Source organism: Anarhichas minor, unplaced genomic scaffold (genome assembly GCF_050575085.1).
Source record: "Anarhichas minor isolate MPS153535 unplaced genomic scaffold, ASM5057508v1 ptg000010l, whole genome shotgun sequence".
Classification (NCBI taxonomy): domain Eukaryota; kingdom Metazoa; phylum Chordata; class Actinopteri; order Perciformes; family Anarhichadidae; genus Anarhichas; species Anarhichas minor.
This window is the reverse complement of record NW_027466456.1, coordinates 8,000,019-8,025,533: the sequence shown is the minus strand read 5'-3', so window position 1 is coordinate 8,025,533 and position 25,515 is coordinate 8,000,019. Positions and strand designations below refer to the sequence as shown.

The following is a 25,515-nucleotide window of genomic DNA, read 5'->3' as shown; positions in this document are numbered from 1 at the left end:
AGGGCTGGTTGCCTCTCTGGCAAGGCTGATCCCTCATTCGTTATTAATATATTTACTATTTGTTTCATTAATTTATATGGATGATCAATCACTCCAAATGTAACCAGAATTAATCCTCTGGCGTTGCTAAGCGTGTGGAGAAAATTTGAAACGGTGCATCATCAGTCAACTGGCTCCATCAGACTCTGTTATCTGAACTAAGTGTCCTCTCATCTTAATTTAATTCAGTCTCCCCTCCTCACGATCCCTCCCTTTCTCTCACTTGCTCTCTCTCTCTCTCTTGTTCCCCGAGAAGGAAAATGACACCGTGAGTAGCAATACAAAATGATTTCGGCAGCCTGGTCCAACAAAGCCCTCCAATCACTGTTCACTTCGTCAGCGTGCTCAGACCTTTACAGCTTTACACTTCATTTCCAAAGCTGATATCAAATGGTCATCAGCCATTTTGCTTTAGGTTTTGAAGTAATAAATGTCCCCAGGCTCAGAATCACACCGAGCAGATACAAAGTATTTCTCCTCAAGGGTTGTTTGCTACAGTTTGACATCCATTCATAATGAAAGCTGTTATGAATAACTAAGACCATGCCTTTAATCACATCACACACCTTCTGGGGAGAGAAAATAAATCCTCAGAATGCTCTCACCAAGGTCAGGGGTTGAGCTAATGTCTCATTAAAAACTAAGCTGAGCTGATGGACAGCCTCGAGGTATTGATCTGCAACTGTTACACACAAGGGGAACTGCACCCATAATATACACGAAGCCTTTGTAGCAATGGGAACTACGAAGAAACGGATAAATCGCCTCAAGGGGTGTCCCTTGGGACTGAAGACAAAAGTTTGAAAATGAAAACAATCTGGAGGTGTGGAGTTTGAAAGGAATTATGGTTTACCTGACTGTCTGTAGCCCGCCCCTCATCTCTGCTTTAGGATAGTGGCTCAAGGCAACAATAGCTGCAACTATAGCATGAAGTTGGGCATTTTAACAAGTGGGCCATTTGAGGAACTTCCACGATGGCTTCATTTCTCAACATTGGAGGTTGCCGTTTGAGTGCTGTGCTAAGTCTGTGGAGTACTCTTTTAAAAACAATGGAAAAGTTTTTTTCACTCCTTGTTCTATATGTGCAGAACTAAAATGGACTTCATCGGAAGATCTGTATATACAGTGTACATTGTCTGAAAGACATCTGTAAATGTCTGATTAATGCCTACTATCATTAACAAACAAATAAAAAAACAATGGAAAAATATGGCCATTAGTGGACTTTACACACAATGTATTAAATGACATTATGCAACTCCTTCAATAACTGTACAATCAAACTGTTGTCAAACGGTCACACACACACACACACACACACATACACACACACACACACACACACACACACATACTATGCATACTAAGACCTTGGATCTACCTAGCCAGATACTGTCGAGTAATTAAACCAAAATAGAATATGAAATGGACCGTTAAGCGCGGAACAGCAAAGAGGAGTAGTTTGGGGACTGATGGGTGAAGGCGTGTGTCTGTCTGTCAGGGACTGGAAGGATGGGTGAGCTTCCACAGTGGTGGTGCTGAGACAACCAAGGGTGAAGCTATTGAATGGGACTGAGAGGGAACGATTAAACCCTTTTCACCGATCACCTCCCCTGCAGCTTGAAAACCACCCTGGAGACGACGCTTCTGCTCTCAGCAGAGGACACACAAAGACACACACGTATACACACATACATTCAAACTGTATTTTTTTTGCTGCTGAAATGTGGGTTTAAACTTCAAAGATCATTCTGTAAATTGTCACGAAGAAGTATTTGGAATTCTGTGTTGATAGCTTCGTGTAATTAGACGTCCAATCCTTTGCTTGTTTAGATTACGTACATTCGTGCTGCAGAAATGTGCTGATCCAGCATTGTGTTTCAGCCACGGAAGCATCTTTGCTGAATTTAATTTATATTTATATTTAATTTATATTTAATTTATACAATAGCTCACGATGGATGAGAACGAAGCGGTTAATGTTTTATGTTGCTCCAGTGCCACACATGGTCTGCTAATGCACCCACATGTGTTTCATAGGGAACTAAACTTGTGTCATTCTGGTTTCAGGAGTCAGGACAGTCTCCCTACACTCAATTTAGCAAGGTCCCTTTATACCACTCAATCAGCCAAGCCCCTACAGTGAGGTTCACACACACACACACACACACACACACACACACACACACACACGCACAAACACACACACACAAGCACGTGTACTAACACACCACAGGGGAAGTGACATGGCTCTGAAGGTCACTGGCTACAAAAGCGCTCTGATTCCCAGAGGTATTAATGACTTTCAGACACCCTGTTGACTTTTCCACTTTCACTTTGAAAACAGCGGCCACTGATTTTCCAGCATATTAGTGAAATAATCCCTGTGCTGGTGGTCGACATGGGAGGGATTAGGTTTCAGGAATGAGGAGAACATTGTCAACTCTCCTCAAACATACTGAACGGTTTGCTCATTTAATGTCTACAGATGATGTAATGCCTATTCGAGCTTCTTCTGTAAATATAAGCATTATTAAGTTGTGTAAAGTTTATTTTGGTGAGATAGTGCAGTCAGAAAGCTTGAATTATTGTGGGATATTTTCAGAAAATAATTTCCACTGCTGACAATCGTAAAATGCCGCATATTGCTTTGTGCTCGGTCAGTCAGCTTGACAGAAATCACTTTATTTGGTAACGTTAACAGATACTGAATTAGAGAGGACCTTATGCTCCAAATGGAGCAATAAGTAAATCATGCTGCTGAAATCTCATCACAGACTTCTTCACTGTGACAATTTATAATTGGAGGAAATTAAACCTTCAACCTTATGAAACACGTCCAAACTGCTGCTAAAACACAACCAGAAGGATTAACTTGTTTTTAGACCTTTTGCGAAATTACAAGTATTTGTTCCAAAGAGAGAAGAAAAGCTGTATTTGCTTCCAACAACTGAACATGTCATAGCGTCTGTTTGGCTTTGTGTTGCCTCAAAAGGTTAATGACGTGCGTGTTTGGTCAGAGGAGACAACGATGCTCTTTACGGAAGAGGAGGCGTTGAACACCTGAGGGGCCGCCATAATGACACCCCTCAGATCTCATTATCAGGCTTATTGATTCCATCTGCGCTTCCACCCGCCCACACAGAGCCAGACACGCACACAAAAGCAGAAAAGATGAATTTTTCACTTACAGGAGTATTATGCACATGACACAATCATGCACATATGCCTTTCAGGTTATCAAGCCGGCAGATTTTAGTCAACATGTCAGTTGTGGGATCTGTAGCTCCACTCACAGCCTCCTACACACACACACACACACACACACACACATACACATACATTTGAAAAACACGCCTGGGAAAAGTGACACACTCACTTTCATTACATCCGTAATGTACTTGCCCACACCCACACACTCACTCCGCAGGGGATGAACACACACACACACACACACACACACACACACACACACACACACACACACACACACACACACACACACACACACACACACACACACACACTTACATACACACACATTTCCAGCCCCTAATGTGAAGCTGCCATTTTGTTCCTAGAGAAAATGGCTTTAATTAGAATTAGCACAGTGATAATAGAAGTACGTCCAACTGGGTTAACAAAGGTTTGAACACTCCGCTGTGTTCGCCCGCACACTCTCGCCATTGTGAGATGAACCTGCGGGGAATATCTGACATTGTTCAGTAACATAACCTGCACTTTGTTGGCCTCCGCTCAGAGTTTTGGGAGATTACTGTAAACAGAGGAAATGTATATTGGAGGATACAAAAAGTCATCAGACCTCAGCTTGGGTTGGTTTGCTTCTTCGCATCGTTTCCAACATTACACAATTTCAGATTCTGCCATTTTGCCAGTTGTTGATGAACCTCAGTGGGAAAATCACATCAGTCATACAGTAGGTGCGGGGGTTTAGTAAGTGTTATTTCCACATGGAGCATCATCTCTTACTTCTTGGCAAAAGAAAATGTTCCAGGAAGCAGCAGTTTGGCATCATTCCTTTATCAATTACATATCAACTGTGGAGGTGAGTCTGTGAGGACCAAAATAATTACAGCAATAAATCGTATTAAGGCCTCTCTCCACGTACCACCCGTCTGCCACTGCTCTCTCTCTCTCTCTCCCGTTTACCACCTGCTCCTACACTCGAGGTCTGTCCTGCTCTGCTCGGAACAAGGGTGAGGCGACTGGCAGCAGTAGCACCTGGCAGTGGGATGGAGGGATGGCAGCAGGTGGCAACAGATTGCACCGATGCAACTGGTTCCCCCACATGAACTGCAAGAGCAGGAAGAGGACGGAGCATTTCAGGCGGATTTGGCAGTTTAAGAAATGGAGGAAGGAATGAGGTGTCGAGTTGGGAGAGAATGAGTTGAGGAGAGACACGAAGAGACTGTGTGGACCAATGGCTTATGAACCAATGGGATGAGAAGTACTTTTTAAATATTGATTCAAGACAAGAAGTTTTTTTGCAGAGTGGGTTAAAAATGGTGTGAGTTTACTTGATAAGCTGCACACACAGCTACAGTTTTGAGGTGAACCACGCAATCTGGGTTGGTCTTTCAATGAAGGGACTTCAGCAGAGGAGCATGTGATGAGTGGAACAAGCTGCTCAAGAACAAAATGGTTGAGGACAAGAAGAAGTAAGTGGAAGGGTCATTTGTGTGAAGTCACGTGAGATGCACGGTGTTGGGCTATTCCTGCATTTCAAGCTTTGTATAACAGGATCATAAGGGTTTAATATTTATATTAATCTCACAGAGGCACAGGTACATGGCTGGAATATATAACAGACATGTAATTGTCAGTTAATGGTACCCCAGGAGTACAAGTTTATCTATGCATGACCATATTCACAGAGAGTAATATTCCTCAGGGAGGTTTGATTCTTTGGTTCCTTATTTGTCCATATAATGAAATAAAACAAAAAGAGATAAGAGATATACAATAATACAAGACAATGCACAGGTGGGTTGAAAAAATATCAGAGGGCTTGTAAAAAAGAACCCACCTAACATTGAAATTAAATTATGTGCTTTCCCCCAATTTACTAAATACATTTTATAAAGAAAGAAGAGAATACAGTTTCCAAACAAGAAATACTAGTTAATTGTGCAGTGACAAATCCTGCAAAATTTACCAGAGGTACTTCCGTATTTGTTCCCCCACCAGAACATGTATTTTGTGTATGATTTATTTATGCATTATTGTGATTGGCTGTGCGCTCTGGGGGCGGTGGAGTGGGTGGGGGGAGCTTTAGGAGACTCGTGCTGCTTCCCGTCGCGTCTCCTCGCAAAGCAACGCTCAGCAGCAGCAGGAAGATAAAGAGGAAGAGGAAGAGGAAGAGGAGAGACGAGCGCATCACAAAGTTTGAAGCTGCAGCTGTTCGGACACCGCGGTAACACGCCTGCTCAGGTTTGTGTAATATTCCAGCCTCTATTTGCAATCGCGATGTTTATAACGCCTGTATCTAAAAAACAAAACAAAAAACAGCAGAGTTAAAGCAAGATCAATCACTATCGGACATGGATCTATAAGAGATTGAGACGCGAAACACCGTTGAAAATGACTTGCATGTGTTTTGAATTTTAGATATCGCTGTGTCTTGTGCGTCGATTCTGGTACTATTTGTGTCAAACTTTTGAAGTTCTTGCATTTCTGCAATTCTCTTGCAATCCGGTCTACTGTGTCTGTTTTTAACTTAAAACATGCTATTAGCTGACACAATTTACCTGTGAACGTTGTATCATGGTGGTATGTGTCCAGCCAGAAATAGACAACACTACCTGACAGCTATACTGGGAATCATTGTACCAAACCTGCTGACTTCGATTTATTTGAAATCACCAGGTTGCCATCATCATAGACCAATGTGCCATGAAATTACTACAATGCTTGTAGTGGCAAGACAGAATTCCTTCTCCCCCTTTTAGCTTCAAGCAAGGAGCACTTTCAGGAAATGTGGATTGAATTACCCTGCTGAGATAGGGTGTGCAACTCCCCCCATTAGGAGAGCACAGATGCAAACATCCAACAGGTAGCAGTACACACCAATATATATAATATGTTCAATTTAAAACTGTCACTCAGAGTAAAAATCTAATTTCCCCACATAATGTATATTTGAATTTCATTGGCTCTTTCAGGTTTGCTATTGATGCGGATATGAAAAAAAAACAACCTCTGTAAGCACTGCGTTGGCACTCTATGATCGACTCCATTCGGTTATTGTCTAATGTGATCCACATACTGGCCATGGAGGTGTTGACTTTGGCCCATTTACACCTTATCATTTACCCACCAGGACTCTGAAATCTGTGCTAGGCGTTGGATGCACCACGGCCTTCCTGGCTTCTTCCATCCACATCGTCTCGTGTGACAGTGACCACTGCTAAATAATTAAGCACGTCTTTTTAACAGGAATGAGCAATCTGAGTTTTTGTTATCTAAAATCTGGATTGAGGTTGTTGAGCAGCGGGCAGCGTTCTGGTGTTCTTAGACCAGTTTGAGTTTCAGATTAAAGTGTAAGCACATTAGGTGGAAAGCTGGTCAACTCTCTCTGTTTAATCAATAAGTTATAGGAATGCTCATTACAAAGACATGCTCTGCATTGTAACATTGTTCATACCCACAGAACCTGATTCTAAACTCCCAACATTTAGAATAAACCCAAAGTGTTCAAAGAAATTAAACATGTCAAGACAAAATGACACATCTATATTTCGAGTCAAGGCAATGATCTTGGGTTTCAATTTTTACTCAATGTAAACAGCTTTGCAGAGTTGGAACAAGCTAATACATAATGTGAAAACAAAAAGGGGAACATTGTACATTAAGGGGTTGATAAATAATCTTAAAAATGAGATCATGCAAGTGGAGTCTGTGGTTACTTTACTTTATTGACCACTCTCCGTTTACCACTTGTGATAAATGGACTGCACGGTACGGTGACACTGATCGGCAGGAAGCTCATCAGTGTCATCATGTAATGGCCTGTAATGAGAGGAGAGATGGAGAGGACAGAGAAAACCCTGGAGGGTTTACCCACAAAGCCCTCCGAACACCCCTGTCAGCATATACAGTATTACATGGAGCACATTAGAGAATCAGGTTCTCCACCACACGGCTGTCTCACTCGGTCTCTCTCTCTAGGTTCCATATCTTATATCATTTATTCTCTGTTGCTCACCAACGTGGTTGTTTTATCAAATTGTTCAGGCCTCATTTGAAAGCAGCTGAGCGACAAAGTAAAGTCACTAGAGTGTCTTTGCTGCGATGTTCCGAGTGCCATAATTTAAACTCCAATGCGGTAGTACGGTTCAGTACTTCAATTACTTTTTCACGCTGAAGCACAGAACAAGAAATCACCTGCACATTTTGTGGCACTTCATTGTATTAACCCTGAAATAATAGCAATGTCACACTGAGCGTGATTCAATTTGGCTTTATGAAATGTGGCAACGTAGCACATGGGTTCATAAAGCTCCTATTTGCTGTCCCGTGGAGAGACGCCTCCTGCTCACATGAGCACTAAGGCAGCAGGAAGGTGGAGCGTCTTCTGTGCACAATGACTTGTGTCTCTGCACAGAGGAGACGCAGCGGAGTCATCATGGGCCCGTCAAGCTTGACAAGCAAGAGGGAGGCGATCCTCCAAGATGTTTCAGTTTTGATTTCCTGGTGAAGATCGCCCATCAAATCTTCATCAACCCCATCATTTAGTGTATAGCCCTTTCATAAACGACAGGATTTGTTGTGTCAGCTCCAGATAGCCCCTTCGACCCCAGAGCAGCACGAGTCTATTAACTCACCTGGAAATACTAGAAAAGGGCCAATTCACTTATTGGAATGAAATCTGCTGATGGACCATGAAGTAAAGTGTGCAGATAAACTCTTCTTTCATCTGCCCCAGATGTCGTTTGGCCTTCCCTTTTCTGGTCTGCGAGGCTTTAGGGTCTCTCTCTCTCTCTCTACCTCACTGTAAGCTCGGTAATCAAATCAGCTGAAATGACTTCCTCCACTTCAGCAAGGTGATATATCTGTGTCTTTGTGATGACTTTTCTTCGGGTGTTTAATCCGTGCTTAGGAGTCCAACTGGTGGCTTCAATTGTCAGCGGGGATGAGAGCAGTCAGCAGCACCCTGCTGAGCAAAGTTCTTTCAGCTTCACCGTTTGAATCAGCACTTTGCCACTGTCGAGTATTTAAAGCTCCAATTCTTTTCAAAAGGTTGACAGGATTTACCGGGCGTTGTGCCCTGATATTGTATTTTCACATTCATGGGTGTGGTACAAGTGTGTTTTTTTCATCCCCGACTGAAAAGCATTGTTTTACATCCTGGCTCAAGTTCGCTCCGACGTCCCGGGTCATTTCCTTTTACCGTCTACAAAAAAAGTTTCAGCCTTCCTTAATGCTGACTCTAAGCCCACTGCCACCTTGATTTTGAGCGAGTGTTGTGCGGGCAGGGCATGTAATATATATGGTCTTCATTGTGGGCCGGTTGACTGGCTGGCACAGGCTCTGCTCAGTCGTACTGGACTTGACAGAGTGGCTGCTTGATGGAAGGAAAGTGCTGTCTTCTGACTTTAAGAGTGCTGACATTTCTATATTCCCCCCCTTCCTCTTACCTCCAGATGTATCTGATTGATGCCACCCTATTCCCTGTGCTCCCCGGTTAGCTGCAGACCTCTGCTCTGTCTGAATGCAGACGTGAATCATAGGGATTACCATTCTGCTCTCCACCTTTCCTCCCTGCTTTTACCCTTTCTCTCGCTCTGTCTCCGCTTCCCTTCTGCCCGTTTACTGTCCTATCTCACCTCCTCTTTCATCTGACGTCCCTCTCACCTCACCGCCCGGTCTTTCCCGTTTGGTGTGTTGCGCTGTTAGCCATCGTGACAGCAGCAGGGGGTCTTTCAAGGTGAATTATAGGGTTGGATGGGTCGTGTTAGCTGCTCTCATGCTCACTCGCACTCTCCTTCTGTTCTCTCTATTGCCTTTTCTCCCTGAATTAATACAGAATAATCCTTGACATAAAACTTTTTCTTCTCTTTCTGACTCATCAATCTCACATCCACACACTCCACCTGCCACCACTTCATCCTCATCATTGTATGTGAATATTTCATGCGTGTGATTTGTGAGTAGAATGTAGTTGGATATGATTGGGCTGACATTTGTTCACCCCGACTGGTGGGACAGAGGGGATTCTTTTTAGAAAGGAGGGTGGGGAGACTTTCAAAACAGAGGAATCAAGGGACGAGAGGCGGGCGAGTGTTGCAAGGGATTGATGGAAATGATGGTCAGATATGACGGAGTTGATTATGGTGGTGGTGGTGGAGGTGAAGGAGAGAAAGGTGGGTTCTTTTGCTGCCTGTCAGCATGCCAGCATCAGTGAGTTAGATGGCTGGAAGCGACAAATGTGTTTCAGGACAGTCTTTCCCTCTGAGTCAGCCTCCGAGGTGCTTCACAACAGGAAGAAATAAAAAAAGTAATTTAGAGCTTAGAGAGTCATGACTTGGTGAAATAAAATTCACAAATGGGTTCGCTCTGTGAGTGTATGCATTTAGTCTTTTTTATTTTATTTTTATTGCCGTTATTATTTTTCTTGACAAGCCCGCTTTATTGCACAGGGCGCAGCAGATCCAGCGAACACTAGATGTGATATTCTTAGTTCTCAAATAAAGGTCTTTTGAGCTCGTGAAAGGATGACCTGAAATCGTTTCTGTGGTTTTTATGCAATTTTCTTGTGAGCCTGTGAATCATGGACACATTCTGGGAAGGTGTATTTAGAATTAGACCACAAGTTATTTCAGCATTTAAGATGGCATGAAATAAATTAAGGAATCAATATGTATATATATTTTTAGTATCTCATTACAAATTTAAAGCAGGAAATGACACTGAAGTCTAATATTTGTGCCTTTAGACTTCAACGTTATGCTTTGTTTTTTTATGCATGTTTTGAACCATGTTTTTCATGAAAATGACACAGGTTAAGGAATGCATGCAGCGCTCTATGTATCCCATAAATGCAGAACATACTGTATTTTATATCTGTCAGACACCTCAGAGAATGTAGTTTAAGACACTGGAATACTAAGCGTTCACATTTAAATTCTGTGTAGCTATTTTGGTCCAGGTGTTATCCATTATTGTCAAATATAAAACTAAGCACGAAGTATATAGTTTACATGTATATACCGTACATAAACAACCTGCTGTGTGTGTTTAGTAACTTACATTACAATATTATAGTCGTTCAAGCAGTCTTTGTGCTCCCACACTCCCTTGCACTCTTGTTGTCCATTGCTGGTAAGGCTGATTCTTAAGCATAAATGGAAATTAAATAGCAGAGTAAAATGTATATATTTTACTCCGGCTCATTGGAGAGAAACACAGCAAATGTCAGTGTCATGAAGAGTGGAGAATGTGGACCCAAATACAGGAGACTACAGGCAACAGGACTTTCAGAGTAATGACTTTAATTCAAGGTTCAGTGCAGGCAAGACAGAACTGAACATAACAAAAAACAGGACTTAAACACAAATTGACGTGACAAGAGGATGAAGTGCAGGTGGAGAAGCTTCGGTGAAGGGAATGAGGTTAATAGGCAAGAGAACGGGCAGGGAGCTGATTGGCAGGGGAGGAACAGGAAAGGAGCTGATTGGCTGGGATGAACTAACTAGGCTTATTCAGAGCAGGTGTGTAGATAGGCAGGAGAGAAGGATTAATGAGGGACAGGTGATACCAATCAGGGCAGGGCAGACAATCAAAACTGGTGGGAAAACACAAAGGCAGGAAGTGAAGTGATTTGCAACTAGAGGAGAGGTGAGTAACCAAATTAAACAGGAAACACGAAACCTGACAGAATCAAACAAAGGAAGAACATGACTGAGGAGCAGGGCAGATTGTGAGTTGGAGCGAAAGACAAGATGCTGCGGCTCAAATACTGTCAACACACCACAGTCAACGATGTGCTTCTTAGCCTATCAGGACGCTAATACAAATACACTTATGACTGTATGTACAGTCAGAGGGTGAGAGCTGGGTTTGCATCTGCACATCTTTTCTATGTACAGTATGTGTCTCTATGGGTGTTCTGCATGCCAGCAAATTAGTTTTGTGTCCATATATTGCATCCCGCAGTATTCAGGACAATGCATTCGATAGTTTTGATCATCCTGATCGGCAGGAGGACGTCCAGCATCCAGTTCCTCCACAGAGATACAGAATTGAGTCCCTCAGAGCATTTCCCAGTGGCAGTCAGACACGCTAGTGCTTCAGGCTGTCAGGTAGAGTGACACAAATAACCAGGAGAGAGGACGGACCAGGTTGGAGACTAAACAGAGGGGAGGTCCCCCCCCTTGCTCCTCCTCCCTGCTGTCTGATCCCGCTTGGTGTTTTTGGGAGAAACCTGCAGCAGGTGACCCCGTCAGGGCAGACTTTTTGATCAGCAGCTGCGCCTAATCAGGCCTCGTTGTATTTAGGTAAATCAGAAAGCTCGTCCTGCACAAAATGAATACTATACTATCTTGAATCTTGAATACTTTGAATATTGATGCTGGAGTGACCTTGAAAACCCTAAATATGCTGATAGAGAAAATAGACTTCGTGTTCATCTGGGCTAGTGATAAAATGATAGATTGCTGGCAGCTTCGAAGATGGAATTGCTCAGCTGCATTGACAATCACAAAGGGCTTGTTTTTTTCCCCCGTTGCTCCTTCATCTGTGCACAACTGCATTTGTCTCTCTCTCCGTATCTCCGTCCCTTGTTCATTTCTCCTGGTTCACTAAGTTTCTCCGTGAGCTGATTTCCTACAGTCATGGGCCACTTTTTCTCTTTAAAAAACACCCCGCAGTGAGATCCATACTTCAATTTTGATGAGGAATGAGCAGTGAGAAAGTGCATGTGTTTATGACAATGGACAGGTCCTTGAAGAATATATCAATCTAAAGTGTATTGCCCTCTTTGTTCTGTTGCTGTACCCTTTTTTTGTTTTAAAAGGTCAGCAGTCTTGAGTGTTTTCCACACCCACAGTTTTTCATTTGCATGTACTCAGTGAAGGAACAGGGCTCTCGCTCTCTCTCTGTCTTTCTCTCTCAATGTGTCTTTACATCCGTCTCTCACACACAAATACACGTACATAAGCAAGTGTGTACTCGGAGCCAAATGCCCGGCTGTGTCGAAACGGCAGAATATTTAATTGCCCAACTTTATCACCATTACTGTAGCTACTGAGCCTAATTATGACGGGGGCTATCTGCTATCAGCTGGCTGGCCCTGAGCTGAGCTGCTAAAGAGAAACGACACTTTGTCTCTCTCAGGCGCTACAAAAAAAAAAAAAACTTAAGACGGGCATGTTTTGGTTTGTGAATTTGTGTGTGAATCCCTTCTTTTATAAGATGCATTAACAACGCTAGGTTAAGTCAGATAAAGTCTGTTTGTTGTTCGCAGCTCAAGGTGACCTGGTCCCCATCGTCCACGTTAGCCACAGACACAAAGCAGTCGTCAGCTCCCTGAAGTGACGCATGAACCCAGACACCCACAAATCACAGCAGAAATCAAACTTGTCTATAAGGCTTAATGATGGATGGTATCGATTCACTCTCACTGAGCCCACCCGCCCCTTTTGACAATATGTCCAGTTTCTATGTTTCTGTATGTCTGTTTTGTGAACAGGGATACCCACCTGAGCTTATGGACCTCATGCAGCTCTCTTTTGCCTTTTCTTCAGGCCCACTTTATCTTCGTAAGCAGCAAATTGGAAAGGGTTAACTCAATTCCCAGCAGGCTGTGGCTGAGACTCGGAACATTTACCGTCTCTCTCTCACTTTTTCTTTCGCTCTTTCCGCTTGTTCTCTCTGTCCTCTCTCTTCCCCCTTTCTGTTTGTTACTGAGGTCTAATTACTTTCAGAGAGTGGCTTTACTCAGGCTATAAATAATGACAAATCAAGGCTGTCTCTGCACTGACCCCAGTGGTGGCTGGCTTGTTTTGGCTTTCTGTGTGCTTGAAGAGGAAGAACAGTGGTGGTCTGTGGTTTCCTCTCTGAAAAGAACATACTTTGTTTTAATGTGAAATGTGTGACTCTGGCAGAGTGTCTGTGTGGGTGCATGAGAGATGGGGGGGGGGGAGAGAGAGAGCAGACAGCTTTCAAAACAAGCAATGAGGCAAATACAATGTCCGTCTGATTTTTGTTGAAATGTCCCTGTTTTGTTTTTTTCTTCTTGGCACTGCAACAGAAAACAAAACTTCCATCCCACTGAAGTGTAATGAAACCTCACAGATTTGCCCTTTCCACCCAAATGCAGCTCAGATGTCAAATATGACCAGTACTCGAATATCTACTTCTATGAGCCTAAATGGATAAACTTCACTTCAATGTCTCCATAGGAGAAGTTAGAATTGTTGACAAATATTGTTCATTAGTAAATGCTTAAAATATCTCAATTGGACTTGATTGTAGATTAAAGAGTGCAAAGCACTAAAACCGCGCACGTGCGTGAGAGTGGGAGGTGGATAGATGAGGGAAAAGGTGACACCTTGGTCACCTGAGACGTAACAACATTATTTTCTGTGTGTGTGTGTGTGTGTGTGTGTGTGTGTGTGTGTGTGTGTGTGTGTGTGTGTGTGTGTGTGTGTGTGTGTGTGTGTGTGTGTGTGTGTGTGTGTGTGTGTGTGTGTGTGTGTGATCTCGAATCTCTGTCCTCAATGTATGCAAGTTAGCTTAAGGGAGGCAACTTTTAAGTGTGTGCTTTCATTCCATTGTGTGTTTTTGAATCCGAATGAGTTCCCTCTGGTGCACTTGCGTGTGTGTGTGGGTATGCATGTGTGAGAGAGGCGTCCATTTAAGGGCTTTTTGATGAAGACTGACGAGTGTTTGCTTCGCTTCCCTTCAACTCGGGGGTCTCGACGGTGCTTTGAAGAAGTGTCCTGGAGGAGAAATGGAGTGGGCGAGAGCTAATGCGAGTCGAGCAAGACGATGGCTGATGGACGACAGTGTGTGAGACTGATGGAGGGAGATGGTGGGAGCGAGACTTAACGAGGAGGAAAATAAACTGAGCAATCTGTCTGTCCTCCCTCTACCGCCCAATGACTTATTCACACACACACCTTGGTAGACCATGACTGATTTCTGACCACTGCCTCTACAAAGGCTTGTTGCCATTTTAACTTCCTTTTTATAAAATCGACCATTTTTACACTTGTGACCACAGTTAATTGCTTAAGTAAATCAATATACAATATGTAGAAGTAATGGTATACCTATTATTGTATACAATGAGGCATTTCACCATTTCAAAGGGAACAAATGCTTTCTCTCTCAACCTTAACCCTCTTCCCTCCTTTTCTTCAGTCCATTTATCATCTACTCTCTCTCAGTGATGAGTTAGTGAGAGATAATGGAAAATGCTGCCACAAAATAATTACAGGGTGGATAGGATCAGATGAGGAGGTTGTGTGTGGACCTTTTTAGCCGCTCCTCCCACATTCAAAATGGAAATGATCCGTTTGTGGGGTTTCGTCAGCAATGTTCTTTTTTGCCCACTTATATTTCAAGAGTGTGTGTTTTAATGCGTGTGTGAGTGAGAGTGGGTAGTTGATCGTCTCACGGCTGGATTAGACTGGTCTGTCTGCATCACTGCAGTGTTTACATGAGTTTTTCCTGTGCAGTGAGCATCCGTCCTGGGCAAGGTTTGGTATTTGATCATGTGGTGGTTTAAGGTCTTTAATTGCTTTTTATACACGCAAAGGCTGCTTGTATTAGTAGCTACATGCTCTGAGAGGTGAAAGGAATAGAATACAAAAAAACCTATAAGAACGGTGTGAAGAGTGACTGCCGAACAACATTTTACCTAATAAGCTAAACATTTTGTACAAGCCATAAGTGTGGTTTCAAAGCTAACGATAAAAAGAGTCTCACAGCTGGAGAGCCTTTCTGATCTGGAGCTGCAGATGTGTGACGGTGTCAGCCGTAACAATGTCCTTGACAACAGTTTCAAGGTTTCCTGACCTATTTTTGGGCTCTGCAACTCGCATCAGTCGGAGGCAGCGCCGAGCTAGAACACACGCACACGCACACGCACACTCATTCACAGTGCAAGTGCCACCTCCCCGGTGTGTCATCCTGCTGCCAGCTTGAGTCTGTTGCACCAACCACCCTGGAGACACTGGCCGATGAAGTAGCAGATATACAACCTTTGAGAGAGAGAGAGAGAATATGAAAATGCATTTTACCGTGGTCATGCAGAGGAGAGTCAGTCCGGTTTGTGCCAGCAAACCTCTTCTCTCTGTACTGCTGCCCATTCACCAAAGGAACTTCTGCTCTATTCATCCGTCTTTACCTCCTCCTATCCATCTACATAATTAGCTTTTCATCTTCCTCTGTTTTGTTTCCATCCTACATTCCTATTTGTATCTCAATACATTGAGTCACTCCACTGTTTATTTATTAATCTCGCATTTATAATGCTCTCTCATACAATAACTAACTCACTGTAAATGTTAAATCTAAACAAATCTCTGCACCTCAGTTCATTTCCTCTGAAGTCCCTTCTCTCTTCCTGTTGCCAACCATCTCTCTGCCTCCTCACCTTCGTCTCTCCCAAACATCTCCCCCCCCCCACACACACTCAGTGCTCTGCATATCTATTGCTATCACGTTTGTCCAAGCAAACAGCCCAGTCACCACTCCATTCAGACGTTTGAGCAGGTAAAAAATGGGTTGTGTATTGCGTTTCCTTTTAATGATTTGAAACATTGTCCTCCAGGGGAGATGTGATTTTTAGATTATTGATGAGGCTCCACAACACGTTGTCTTCCCCTCCATCATGTGAGCGAATGAATGAAGGGGGTCAACAATTGAACAAAAGTCCCAGTGTAACAGTGCACTGACAAATGAGGGTGATGTAATGTGGTATCACTGTTTATTATCATGTATTCATTACTGCTAATGTGGCTGTAATGACACCATAATCAGCTCACTAATTGAGTGTCATTACAGAGGATGCTGGTGCTGTGTTCTCCCCTCAGATGGCTAATGTCAGTTACTTATTGAGTAAAGGGTGACAATGATCACGTCGTATGAGGAAGGAATTACTTAATCTTCTCCTTATGCTCCGCATTAGAAACAATCGGTCCCAAAGGAAAAGTTGTGCAGTGTTTTGAAGGGATTTTACTGTGTACTGATGTTATATTGTGAAAATGAAATGTCCTCATCAGAGCTTTATTAGTGTCAATCAATCTAAATGTTTTTCTAACCAGATGTCTCTTATTCTTTTCAGCGGGTGGAGCTGAGGTCACTCCCTGGTTGCTCGGCTTAACGAGGAACATCTGATGACACTACGTCCTGTTAACGACGCTCTGTCATGTCTGCCGAAGAGCCCCATAAACAGAATCTGCATTCAGTAGACTGAAGATCAAACTGGATGAAGCCACTTTTCATTTATGACTGACAATTAACAACCTTCTCAGAATCTTCATCTTCTATCTCTTGTTGCTCGACTTGTCGAGAGAGGCAGTTTCTGAGGACCTGTTTTAACACTTGACAGCTGTGAACCGCTACAACAAGCCGGGCATAAAGGGACAACTTTGCATTTATCAGGCAACACCAGCAACGGTGATGCACTGTTTTATAGTCAGGGCCATTGATCCACTGACCTCCTGATTGAATTAGTCACACACAAACACACACACACACCTGGTGTTGCTGGCAGTTGCTTTAAATGACCTTGTGTCTGGCTCAGGTTCAGTGACACAACACCCAGACACACACTTACACAGTTATACCCAATTGGGTGTTAGAAGTCCATCTGAACACTATTAACTCCCGTTGAGAACACCGACCTTGACTGTGATCAGACACGTGTTGGTGTGTTTGCATTAGCAGGAGGCAGTATCACGTCCTGCCGGCTCCGAGTGAGAATGAGAGCTGATGTGGCAGAGTGGCCCTGATAATCACTCTAAAAACATTACCGCCTTAAGGTCGGTCACTCGAATAAGAAAGGCGTAGAGCTTCATTACACTGTTTAGTCAGTTCCTCAAAATGTGTGATACTGAAAAGTAATTAATACTAATTGTGTGTGTGTGTGTGTGTGTGTGTGTGTGCGCCTGTCACACTGTCACAGCACAGTAGGGCGGGGCCTTTCTGGGTCATGTCACTTTAACTCACCTTGATTTGACTCAATACACTGGCCAGCAGAGGAAGATGTGTTTGCAAGTCCGGCCGTGATCAGAATACACACATCTTATACACCTTCACTGTCTGACTTTGAAAAAAAGCTCTGCAGTCTTCTTACTTGTAAACTACCTGCTGACTACTACACTACTACTACATGCTCTTCGCCCAACAAACAGGGAATACAATATACAACTTGTTAAGTTATTAAGCATTGTAATCAAACTCCCCAATCTCCAGTCTGGCCTTTCCTTCTGCGCCACCCCTCATGAGCAACTTCTCATCCTTCTCCGCACCTCCTCCCAATACACCAACCATCCAGTCAGTCGGTGTGTAAGCCCTGCCTGCGGGCCTCTTGGAGGATGAACAATGTGCCCACACTTGACTACGAGTTGCTGCTGTCCCCGACCAGCTCCTCCCTCCCTGGCAGTCCTGGCGGTGGCAGCAGCAGCCCCCCTCTCTCCTTGGTCGGCGCGGACAATGAGCAGCGCACCGCCTTGGCCTTCGTAGGCCTCCTCATGCTCTTCCTGGTCTTCCTGCTGGTCAGGTGCTTCAGGATCCTGCTGGACCCCTATAGCCGCATGCCTGCATCATCCTGGACTGACCACAAGGAGGGGCTGGAGAGGGGCCAGTTTGATTATGCACTGGTGTAGGTTGATGTGGAAAGGGGAATGTTTCATTGCACATAGACGGGATATTTAAAACCAATTTAGATGTGGAAATGGACTGTACCAATTCATAATATTGTGAATGCACTCTTTACAGGAGGGTGTGCCTAATGCTGGTGTATGACTGTTTTTTTATCACTGTATTGCAGCTTGTCTACTGATGTAAATATGAGGCTGCAGGAAGCTATGTAAGCATAACAAGTCTGGTTCAGTAACAGACACACAGACCACCGGAATCCCTGCAAGCCAAACACCCAAATTTTGAACCATGAAGGACAGAAATAATGAGCTGCACAGCTGCCTTAACCTGACCTACTGTACCCATTGAACATGTTACGTCACGCTACAACATCATCTTAGGGCTAGGTTTTCCAAACTCCAGAGCTTGCCAGCATTAAAACACAATATGATTTTGGGAAGATCACCTTTGCTCACCACATAGTTTGATTTCTGATGAGAACACTCGACATGCAGAACTTAAATGAAGGAGTTTACACTAAAGCAGATGCCCCTTTAACGAACCTAAAACCTTATTAAAGTGTTAAGTGCTGATCAAGGACCACAAATCCACACTTTTCTTTTTTACTTTGGACACTGATCCTGGAGCAGAACTGCAGTTTCAGATGCTTTTTAAGAAGCAGGTAGTTTGAGTCTCCATAAAACTTTATCCGTGTATGTGTTAGTGTGTTTATAACTGAAAAGCCATATTGAAACTATAATCTCTTATTACAGCAAGTAGAGTTTATGTTCACTGGTTGTGTATTTTGCTTTAGTCAGCCTGCCAAGTGTGGTGATGGAGCAAACGGCAACCTTTAGGCAAAAGAAAGCTTTATTTTTCTATTCTTGACTCAAGTTTGGGAGTCTCCTTTCTGCCATCTTCCTACTTCCTGTATCAATCTTTAGACTGTGGATTTTTGAGGTAGTCATGCAGCCACAGCGTAGAGAGAGGCAAAGCAGGTAGCTTTGCTATTCTTGTGTTTTGTAATTAAATATTTTTCTGACTATCTGCTTTGTTTTTTTTATACACTGAGTTAAATCAGCGAAAATGAAAAAAAAAAACAAAAAAAGGATTTTCTTCTTCCTAATTTCCACTGAGAGGTGGACTGTGTGGAAAGTCCACATTGTTCATGTTGTACATTAAATAAAATGATTACTACTTACAGTATGTGTCACTTTTGTTAGCCGTCGACATTTACACACAAGTCCAGGAGAAAAGAATTGAGGACACAAGACTTAAAAATATACCCCACAATACTTTATTGCCGTTAATGTCACTGGACAAAAGTTTACAATATTATGTGAATCACTCTAATTTTACAGACCATTTGGTGGTATAAATCTTTGGTTTTTGACTTTGCACAAAAATGATGATCATTCAGCATATTAAAAGATGTTCCATGATGGCTGATTGATTTATTGATCGTCAGCTGGTAGATATGGTGCGACTGGATGATTGTCATTTCAGCTTTCAGCTGGACTCTGGTATCAACAAGTGTCGGGCTTATGGTGGACATTTGAACTAAAACAGGCTCCTTATTTCTAAAGTGTAAAGCAGACATTTCAATGCAAGCAGATGACGACGACATTATCGTTTCAAGTTTAACACTGACGCTGAGCACACGCAAAAAACACTGCCTTTTTTAAACATAGTGGCAAATAAAAGAAAAATTACAAACCGACAATAAAGATACAAAGTATACAAAGGGTCCCAGGTTAGAAAAATGGTTATGTATTATAAACATTGCTTAGGCTGTGGGGCAGTGCAGCAACCTTGACTGTTAAGAGAGAAGGATTATTGTTCAGCACCATAGATCCGAGCTGGAGATGGTCATTGATCCTCATGGCATTGTACAGACAGTGTAAGCTTGTATGAGATAATAGATGATGGGAATGGTAATTATCTTCAAGTCTGACGTGTTCTTATTTCATTTGCTGACAACTGATTTGAATGGTGACAGTGGTTTCAAACAATACAAACAAATACAATGTTGCGTTTACTTTGTGTTGATTTTGCTTCTTTCTTTTTTTCTCAACAAAACAAAGTCGACAGCACATAAAGGCCTTCAATATTGGGTTTTACTGTAAGCATTTGTTTCGGCAGCCTTGGCATTTAAAAAAAAAAACATCTACATTTCGCTTAAAAATATACAATTTACTTTTCAAGAAGCAAGTTTGATAATATTGTTTTTTTTCAGCACTGAGACAATACAAAAGACAGACATACACAATCAAAATAAATCCTAGCAAAAAAGAAAGCACATTTTTTTGCAATCCCGATTCAAGACTGCACTTTCTTTGTACAGCGTATGAGATGGTATTATCTAGCACCGTATTTCTCTTTGAGAGAAAAAAAAAATCACGAGAAATGAAGGATGACCTGATGGACATTAGTTTTTTTTGTGAGGTTTCGTGTTCACCTGTGCGTGCCTACACTGTAAAGCACCGCCTTTAGTTACAGCTTAGGCTAACATGTCTTGTACCTTTGAGACCGTTACTCAATTCAGCTGTGTGTCTCTTTGTGTTGTAAACGAGGCTCGGACCTCAGACATCAAGCTCAAGTCAAAGAAGTCAGATAAAGTCAGCTTATAGTCAAGTTCAGCCTCCCAACACGGGCTGTCAGCTACAGCTCTGTTACCCTGAAGCATTTATGTCCAGAAATTTGTTTGAAAAATGCAAAACCCAGGAGAAGCAACAAGCCTCTGACAGCCAACCAGCGGAAAAAACTTTGGACTTAAGGAAAAAGCTGTCTCTCAGGTCGAGAATCAGTGCACCTGAAGTCTTAATCCCTACAAGGATAAATACAACGTGACCTGATCCATCTTCTTTTACGTCTAAAAGCTACTAGCAGGTGTATTTCCCTGCTCATGATGCATGCTGAGCGACACTAGCCCTCTCTTTTCTTTTAAAGTCAGCATCACAGCATGGTGTCCACACTCTGTGAGAAGTACTGAGATAACCAAACATGACAGCACACACACGCAAACACGCTAATCCCTGCTTGCCGCTGCCCCGCAGGCAGGACAGAAGTCAGTTACATCAGAGTAGAACCCAGCTCGCTGTTCTCTCGTCTAAAAATGAGTTGTCATCCAGCTATAAAACAGAGCGCTATGGACCAAAGAACCTGAAATGCTGTGTAAATGTTGCAGTCCTTCGTGTTAACATTTTTCAAACAGCACAAATACATTAAATGACACACTACAATACTGAGAGAGGCAGACGTAAGAAACCTTGTCCCCAGTGTTGTGATCACAGAGAGGTGAGAAAGTCCTTGGACCACCATGATGGCATCTAACCCCTTATATTAAGGCGTAATATCACTAAACAGAAAGACATCACTTAATATCCGGCATGTGATTTTAATACTACAACACAAGTTGCATCAAGACAGTTTTGGCCACCCTCAGCACTTCATTTCTGTTTCTGTGTAATTCCTTGTTTTGCATGTCTACAAAAGTGCTTCATGGACTTGTGAACCACCTGTCTGCCATTTTGTCTTTATTAGAGGACTGTGGTCCAAGCACTAGGGCACCTCTCGGCCATCTCCTCGGCTGGCTCTCTCAATAGAGAATGAGTGCTGGGTCGGATACAAGTGGAGGGGGAGTGTAAGGGGGTAAAAAAAAAAAAAAAACCAAACATGAACATATAATAACATGAACAGTAACAAAGTGGTGGTAGAGTTGGGCCGATTGACTCAGTCTTTCATAGCCCTTGATTACCCCTGTTGGTGAGGATGGTCCTGCAGGGGAGGAGTTATTGGATAAAAGGGAAGGTTAAAACTCAAAGGCTTTAGGAATCAGTCCAGAACAGGATTGTGAGCGTGCCCTGAGCTCAGTGCAGGTGGATGAGGAGCTTGATGCGCAGGGCGTCTCCCATTTCCCCTTGTAGGTAGTCACTGTCGTGCTGCTCCTCCAGCTGGTGTAGTCTCCGGGGCCCAAACAGCCGCAGGCTGGTGATCTCTAGCCGGTAGGATCCCGCTGGAGGCGGCCTCTTGCCAAGCCGGAGCACACTCTTTCCGTCGCGTCGTTCCAGCAGGCGGAAGTGTTCATTGGTGTTGCCGTGAGTGATGACATAGCGTACATGGTGCTCCAGGGGCTGCAGGGCCGGCAGAAGCTCTAGCAGAGGCTCCTTGTTGTGCAGCGAGGACAGAGAAAGGTTCATGGGGATGGAGGCCCGGGTGTCTATGCTGGCCATGCTCACTGCTGGTTCCTATAGCGAGGAAAGGGACAGAAGGGATGAGATGAAACACGAGGTAGCAGAAGATACAGACCTCAACAACTGATTTTATATAAATCCGAGCACACTTATTGTGAATTGTCGTACCCAATGCGACAAGCACCGAGAAGCAGTTTGTCGACACAGTTACCTGGTTGAGCTCATTTTCGTCAGCATTGCGTTTGTGTCGTCCGTTCTTTCCTCCTCCGTTGATCTTACACTCATAGCAGGCCTCAGGAGACAGACTATCATCTTGATCGCCCTCCTCAAACTGGGCCTGGAAACCTGAGCCTGTCATACAGTGACTGGATGGAAACGACAAGAGAGTTTAGCACGTTGATTAAGAGGGATGGAAGTTTATTTCAAATTCAGGAGCAAAACTCTCAGCACATGAAACATGGTAAAATGTTTTCTTATGGTCAGATGGTGCCACCAGGAATTACTCAAAAAAATGTTCAGTGACACCAGTTTTTACTCTAGAAATACCAGTTGTTTGCAATGATCTGTTTAATGGCTGTTCCCTCACCCCTGTCCGGCTCTGTAGAAACCTCCAGGACAGCCACACAGGTAGCCTCCGTCGGTATTGGAGCAGCCGTACATACAGGGGTTGGCGCTCTTGCTACATTCATTCACATCTTGGCAGCCACCAGCGCCCTGCTCAAAGTCAAAGCCAGAGGGACACACACACTTGAAGCTGCCCAGCGTGTTGTAGCAGGAGGCAGAGCCACACACTGTTGATGCCTGACACTCGTTTTCATCTGTGGAGGAAAAGACAAAAAAAGCGCAGAGAGCGTGTTAGGAGATGATACAGTACATATCTGGTGACATTTCTGGTGACATGTATTATACTATCAATATTTTAATCTATAGCATATTAAATTATACTGTAGATTAACAAATTGTTGCAGCCTTAAGATACTTCAACCTTAATAAATCCCCCAGGTCCTCTTTACTACTGTGTACTGGTGCCTTTGTTGTTCATTACTGTCAACATGACAAACTCGCAGACTGAGTCGATAACTCACCCACACACTGGTTCCACTGGTAGTGCTGCACGTAGCCCTGAGGACAGCCGCAACGGAAACCTCCCATCATGTTCTGACAGCCGTGCTGACAGCGATGGTTACTGCCACACTCGTCCACATCTGCGGAACACGGAAATGATGAGTTTTAATTGCAAATTGGTTTCAAATTGGTGCAACCACTATTTGCTGCCACCTTTGATCACAAACGTGTCGGCAGAACTTCATCCATGTTCCCGTGATTTTGGAATTGAAAAGGCCCCTGTGTGAGAGACCTTCTTCTCACTAAATGCAAAGGTTTCTGTGTCTGCTCACCCTCACACTCCGCTCCTGTGTTGTCCAAGGAGAAACCTTTGGTGCATTCACAGTTGAAGCTACCAGGCGTGTTGACACAAGAGGCCCGGGAACCACACGCACTGTTCTGACCGGAGCACTCATTGTTGTCTGCAAAGAGAGGAGAAATGGATTTGATTTCAATTAAAGATGCATTTTTTTTTGTTTTTCTTGTTCTTCCTTGATAAAAAGCGTTTTGTCTGTGCGGGGTAGCACTGATGTCCTCCTGTCTTGTACTCACCGATGCAGGCAGTCTGGTGCTGTGTGAAGCCGGGAGGACACTTGCAGGTGAAGCCTCCAATGGTGTTGACACAGAGGAACTGGCAGTTATGCTGCTTGGACGAACATTCATCCAGATCTAAGAGGGAAAGAAGAAAGCACTTAACGTCCACCAGATTACATAGAGGGATGGACACTCAAAGACATAAAGCTTGTTAATATAGAATTATATGAGAACAATATTTCATTTGTAACATAAATTAATTAAGAGTCCACCTACCTTTGCAAGTCTTTCCATCTGGCTGGAGGCTGTATCCTCTGGGGCAGGAGCAGAGGTAGCTGCCCTCTGTGTTTTTACACAGGAAGTTACACGGCTTCGGAGACAGAGCGCACTCATCCATATCTGGAGTATGCAGAGAGGGAAAAACCAGACAGCTGTTCAGTATAGATAAAACTGAATGCCTTTCAAACCAAACTGTCTGGTAACAAGAGAGAGTATTAGCAGGACAGAGATCAGCCATACCGACACAGGAGGTTCCAGTGAAGTCGGTTTTGTAGCCCACATTACAGTGACAGCGGAAGGATCCGATGGTGTTGATGCACTGACCGTTCCGACACAGATCTGGCATCACCTGGCACTCGTTGATGTCTGGAAGTAAGGAGGCATTTTAGAAAGTGATCTGGATTAGTCAGGTACTCTTGCTGCCAAACAAATAATTCAACAAAACCAGCACAAGCCAGTCTCATTAAGTTTCTTTATGACAGTGTGACAGCATTGAACTTGATGTACCTCAACCTGCTTGGTTTCCTTCCCAAATTTATATTTCAATGCTGTTTATTTTTTATTGTTTTTACTTTAAAAGATTGTGGTAATTAAATTGAATCTAAATTCAGCGCGCTACTCACCTCTACCGTCTGTGGTGTAGCCAGGTCCAAGCGGGCACATCTTCTTGTACTGTACGGTGCCAGGCAGCGGGCAGAGCTCACACTGTGACCCCCAGCCTCGGCCCATGTTGCAGCAGCACTCAGACTTGGTCACACTGTTCCTGTTGGTGGATGACTGCTGGCACATAGTCTGCAGGACCTCTGTGTAACAGTAGCCCTTACGGTTGTCTGAAGGAAAGGATAACAGGACACGAGGAGTGTTCGCGGTTAGGGGTGGAAGAAAAAAAAAAGATGTATCAGTTGCTAAACTTCACAATTGAGGTTGTGACACCTTCACCCTAACAGTGTTAGACAACATGTTGTTCAGCAGTTGTGATCTTACCAATACATTCAGTTCCAGTGGAGCTCGACTCGAAGCCGTCGTTGCACTCGCAGCGGTAGCTTCCCACTGTGTTGACACAGCGTCCGTTCTGGCAGATGCCGGGTTTGGCGCGGCACTCGTTCAGGTCTGCCAGTGTACAGAGCAAAAGGACGGGAGGATGAGGAGAGCGAAGAGGACTGAGGATAACCTCGCACATTGGCAGAAACATTTTTTACTCACCCATACATCCCTCTCCATCCGGTCTGTGCTGCATGCCAGGAGGGCAGATACACATGAAGGTACCGATCAGGTTCTTGCAGGTCATACCCTTGGAGTCACAGTCATCCAGACCCTCAGAGCACTCGTCCTGGTCTGGTGAGGGACAATTACAAGTAAGACCACAACAGTCAGCGAAAATGAAAACTATATCCTGTTTCAGTGGTGTCAAAGAATTAAGGAGTCGGCAGGAGTCAAGCAGCTAAAAGTGACACATTGCAGAAATGAAATCTGCGGTTCTCTCTCACCTCGGCACATGCGTTGGTCATCTCGCAGCACGTAGCCAGCAGGACAC

General features: G+C 43.7%; 2 protein-coding genes across 2 annotated transcripts; one reads left to right on the top strand and one right to left on the bottom strand.

The window, feature by feature from the left end:
• The first annotated feature begins 5,404 nt into the window (after positions 1 to 5,404).
• LOC142946585 (cortexin-1-like) lies at positions 5,405 to 19,146 on the top strand. Its single transcript, XM_076087994.1, is given in 3 exon segments — positions 5,405 to 5,490; positions 16,352 to 17,566; positions 17,568 to 19,146. Coding segments are annotated over 2 exon segments (384 nt in total). The 5' UTR covers positions 5,405 to 5,490; positions 16,352 to 17,512; the 3' UTR covers positions 17,898 to 19,146.
• Positions 19,146 to 24,822, bottom strand: LOC142946584 (fibrillin-2-like). Its single transcript, XM_076087993.1, has 9 exons — positions 24,605 to 24,822; positions 24,222 to 24,347; positions 23,979 to 24,101; positions 23,721 to 23,837; positions 23,462 to 23,590; positions 23,150 to 23,269; positions 22,651 to 22,882; positions 22,276 to 22,429; positions 19,146 to 22,118 (listed from the first exon to the last, which is right to left on the bottom strand). The coding sequence occupies exons 1-9, from the start codon at positions 24,768 to 24,770 to the stop codon at positions 21,741 to 21,743; spliced, it is 1,545 nt and encodes a 514-aa protein (XP_075944108.1). The 5' UTR covers positions 24,771 to 24,822; the 3' UTR covers positions 19,146 to 21,740.
• Between the last annotated feature and the right edge of the window lie 693 nt (positions 24,823 to 25,515).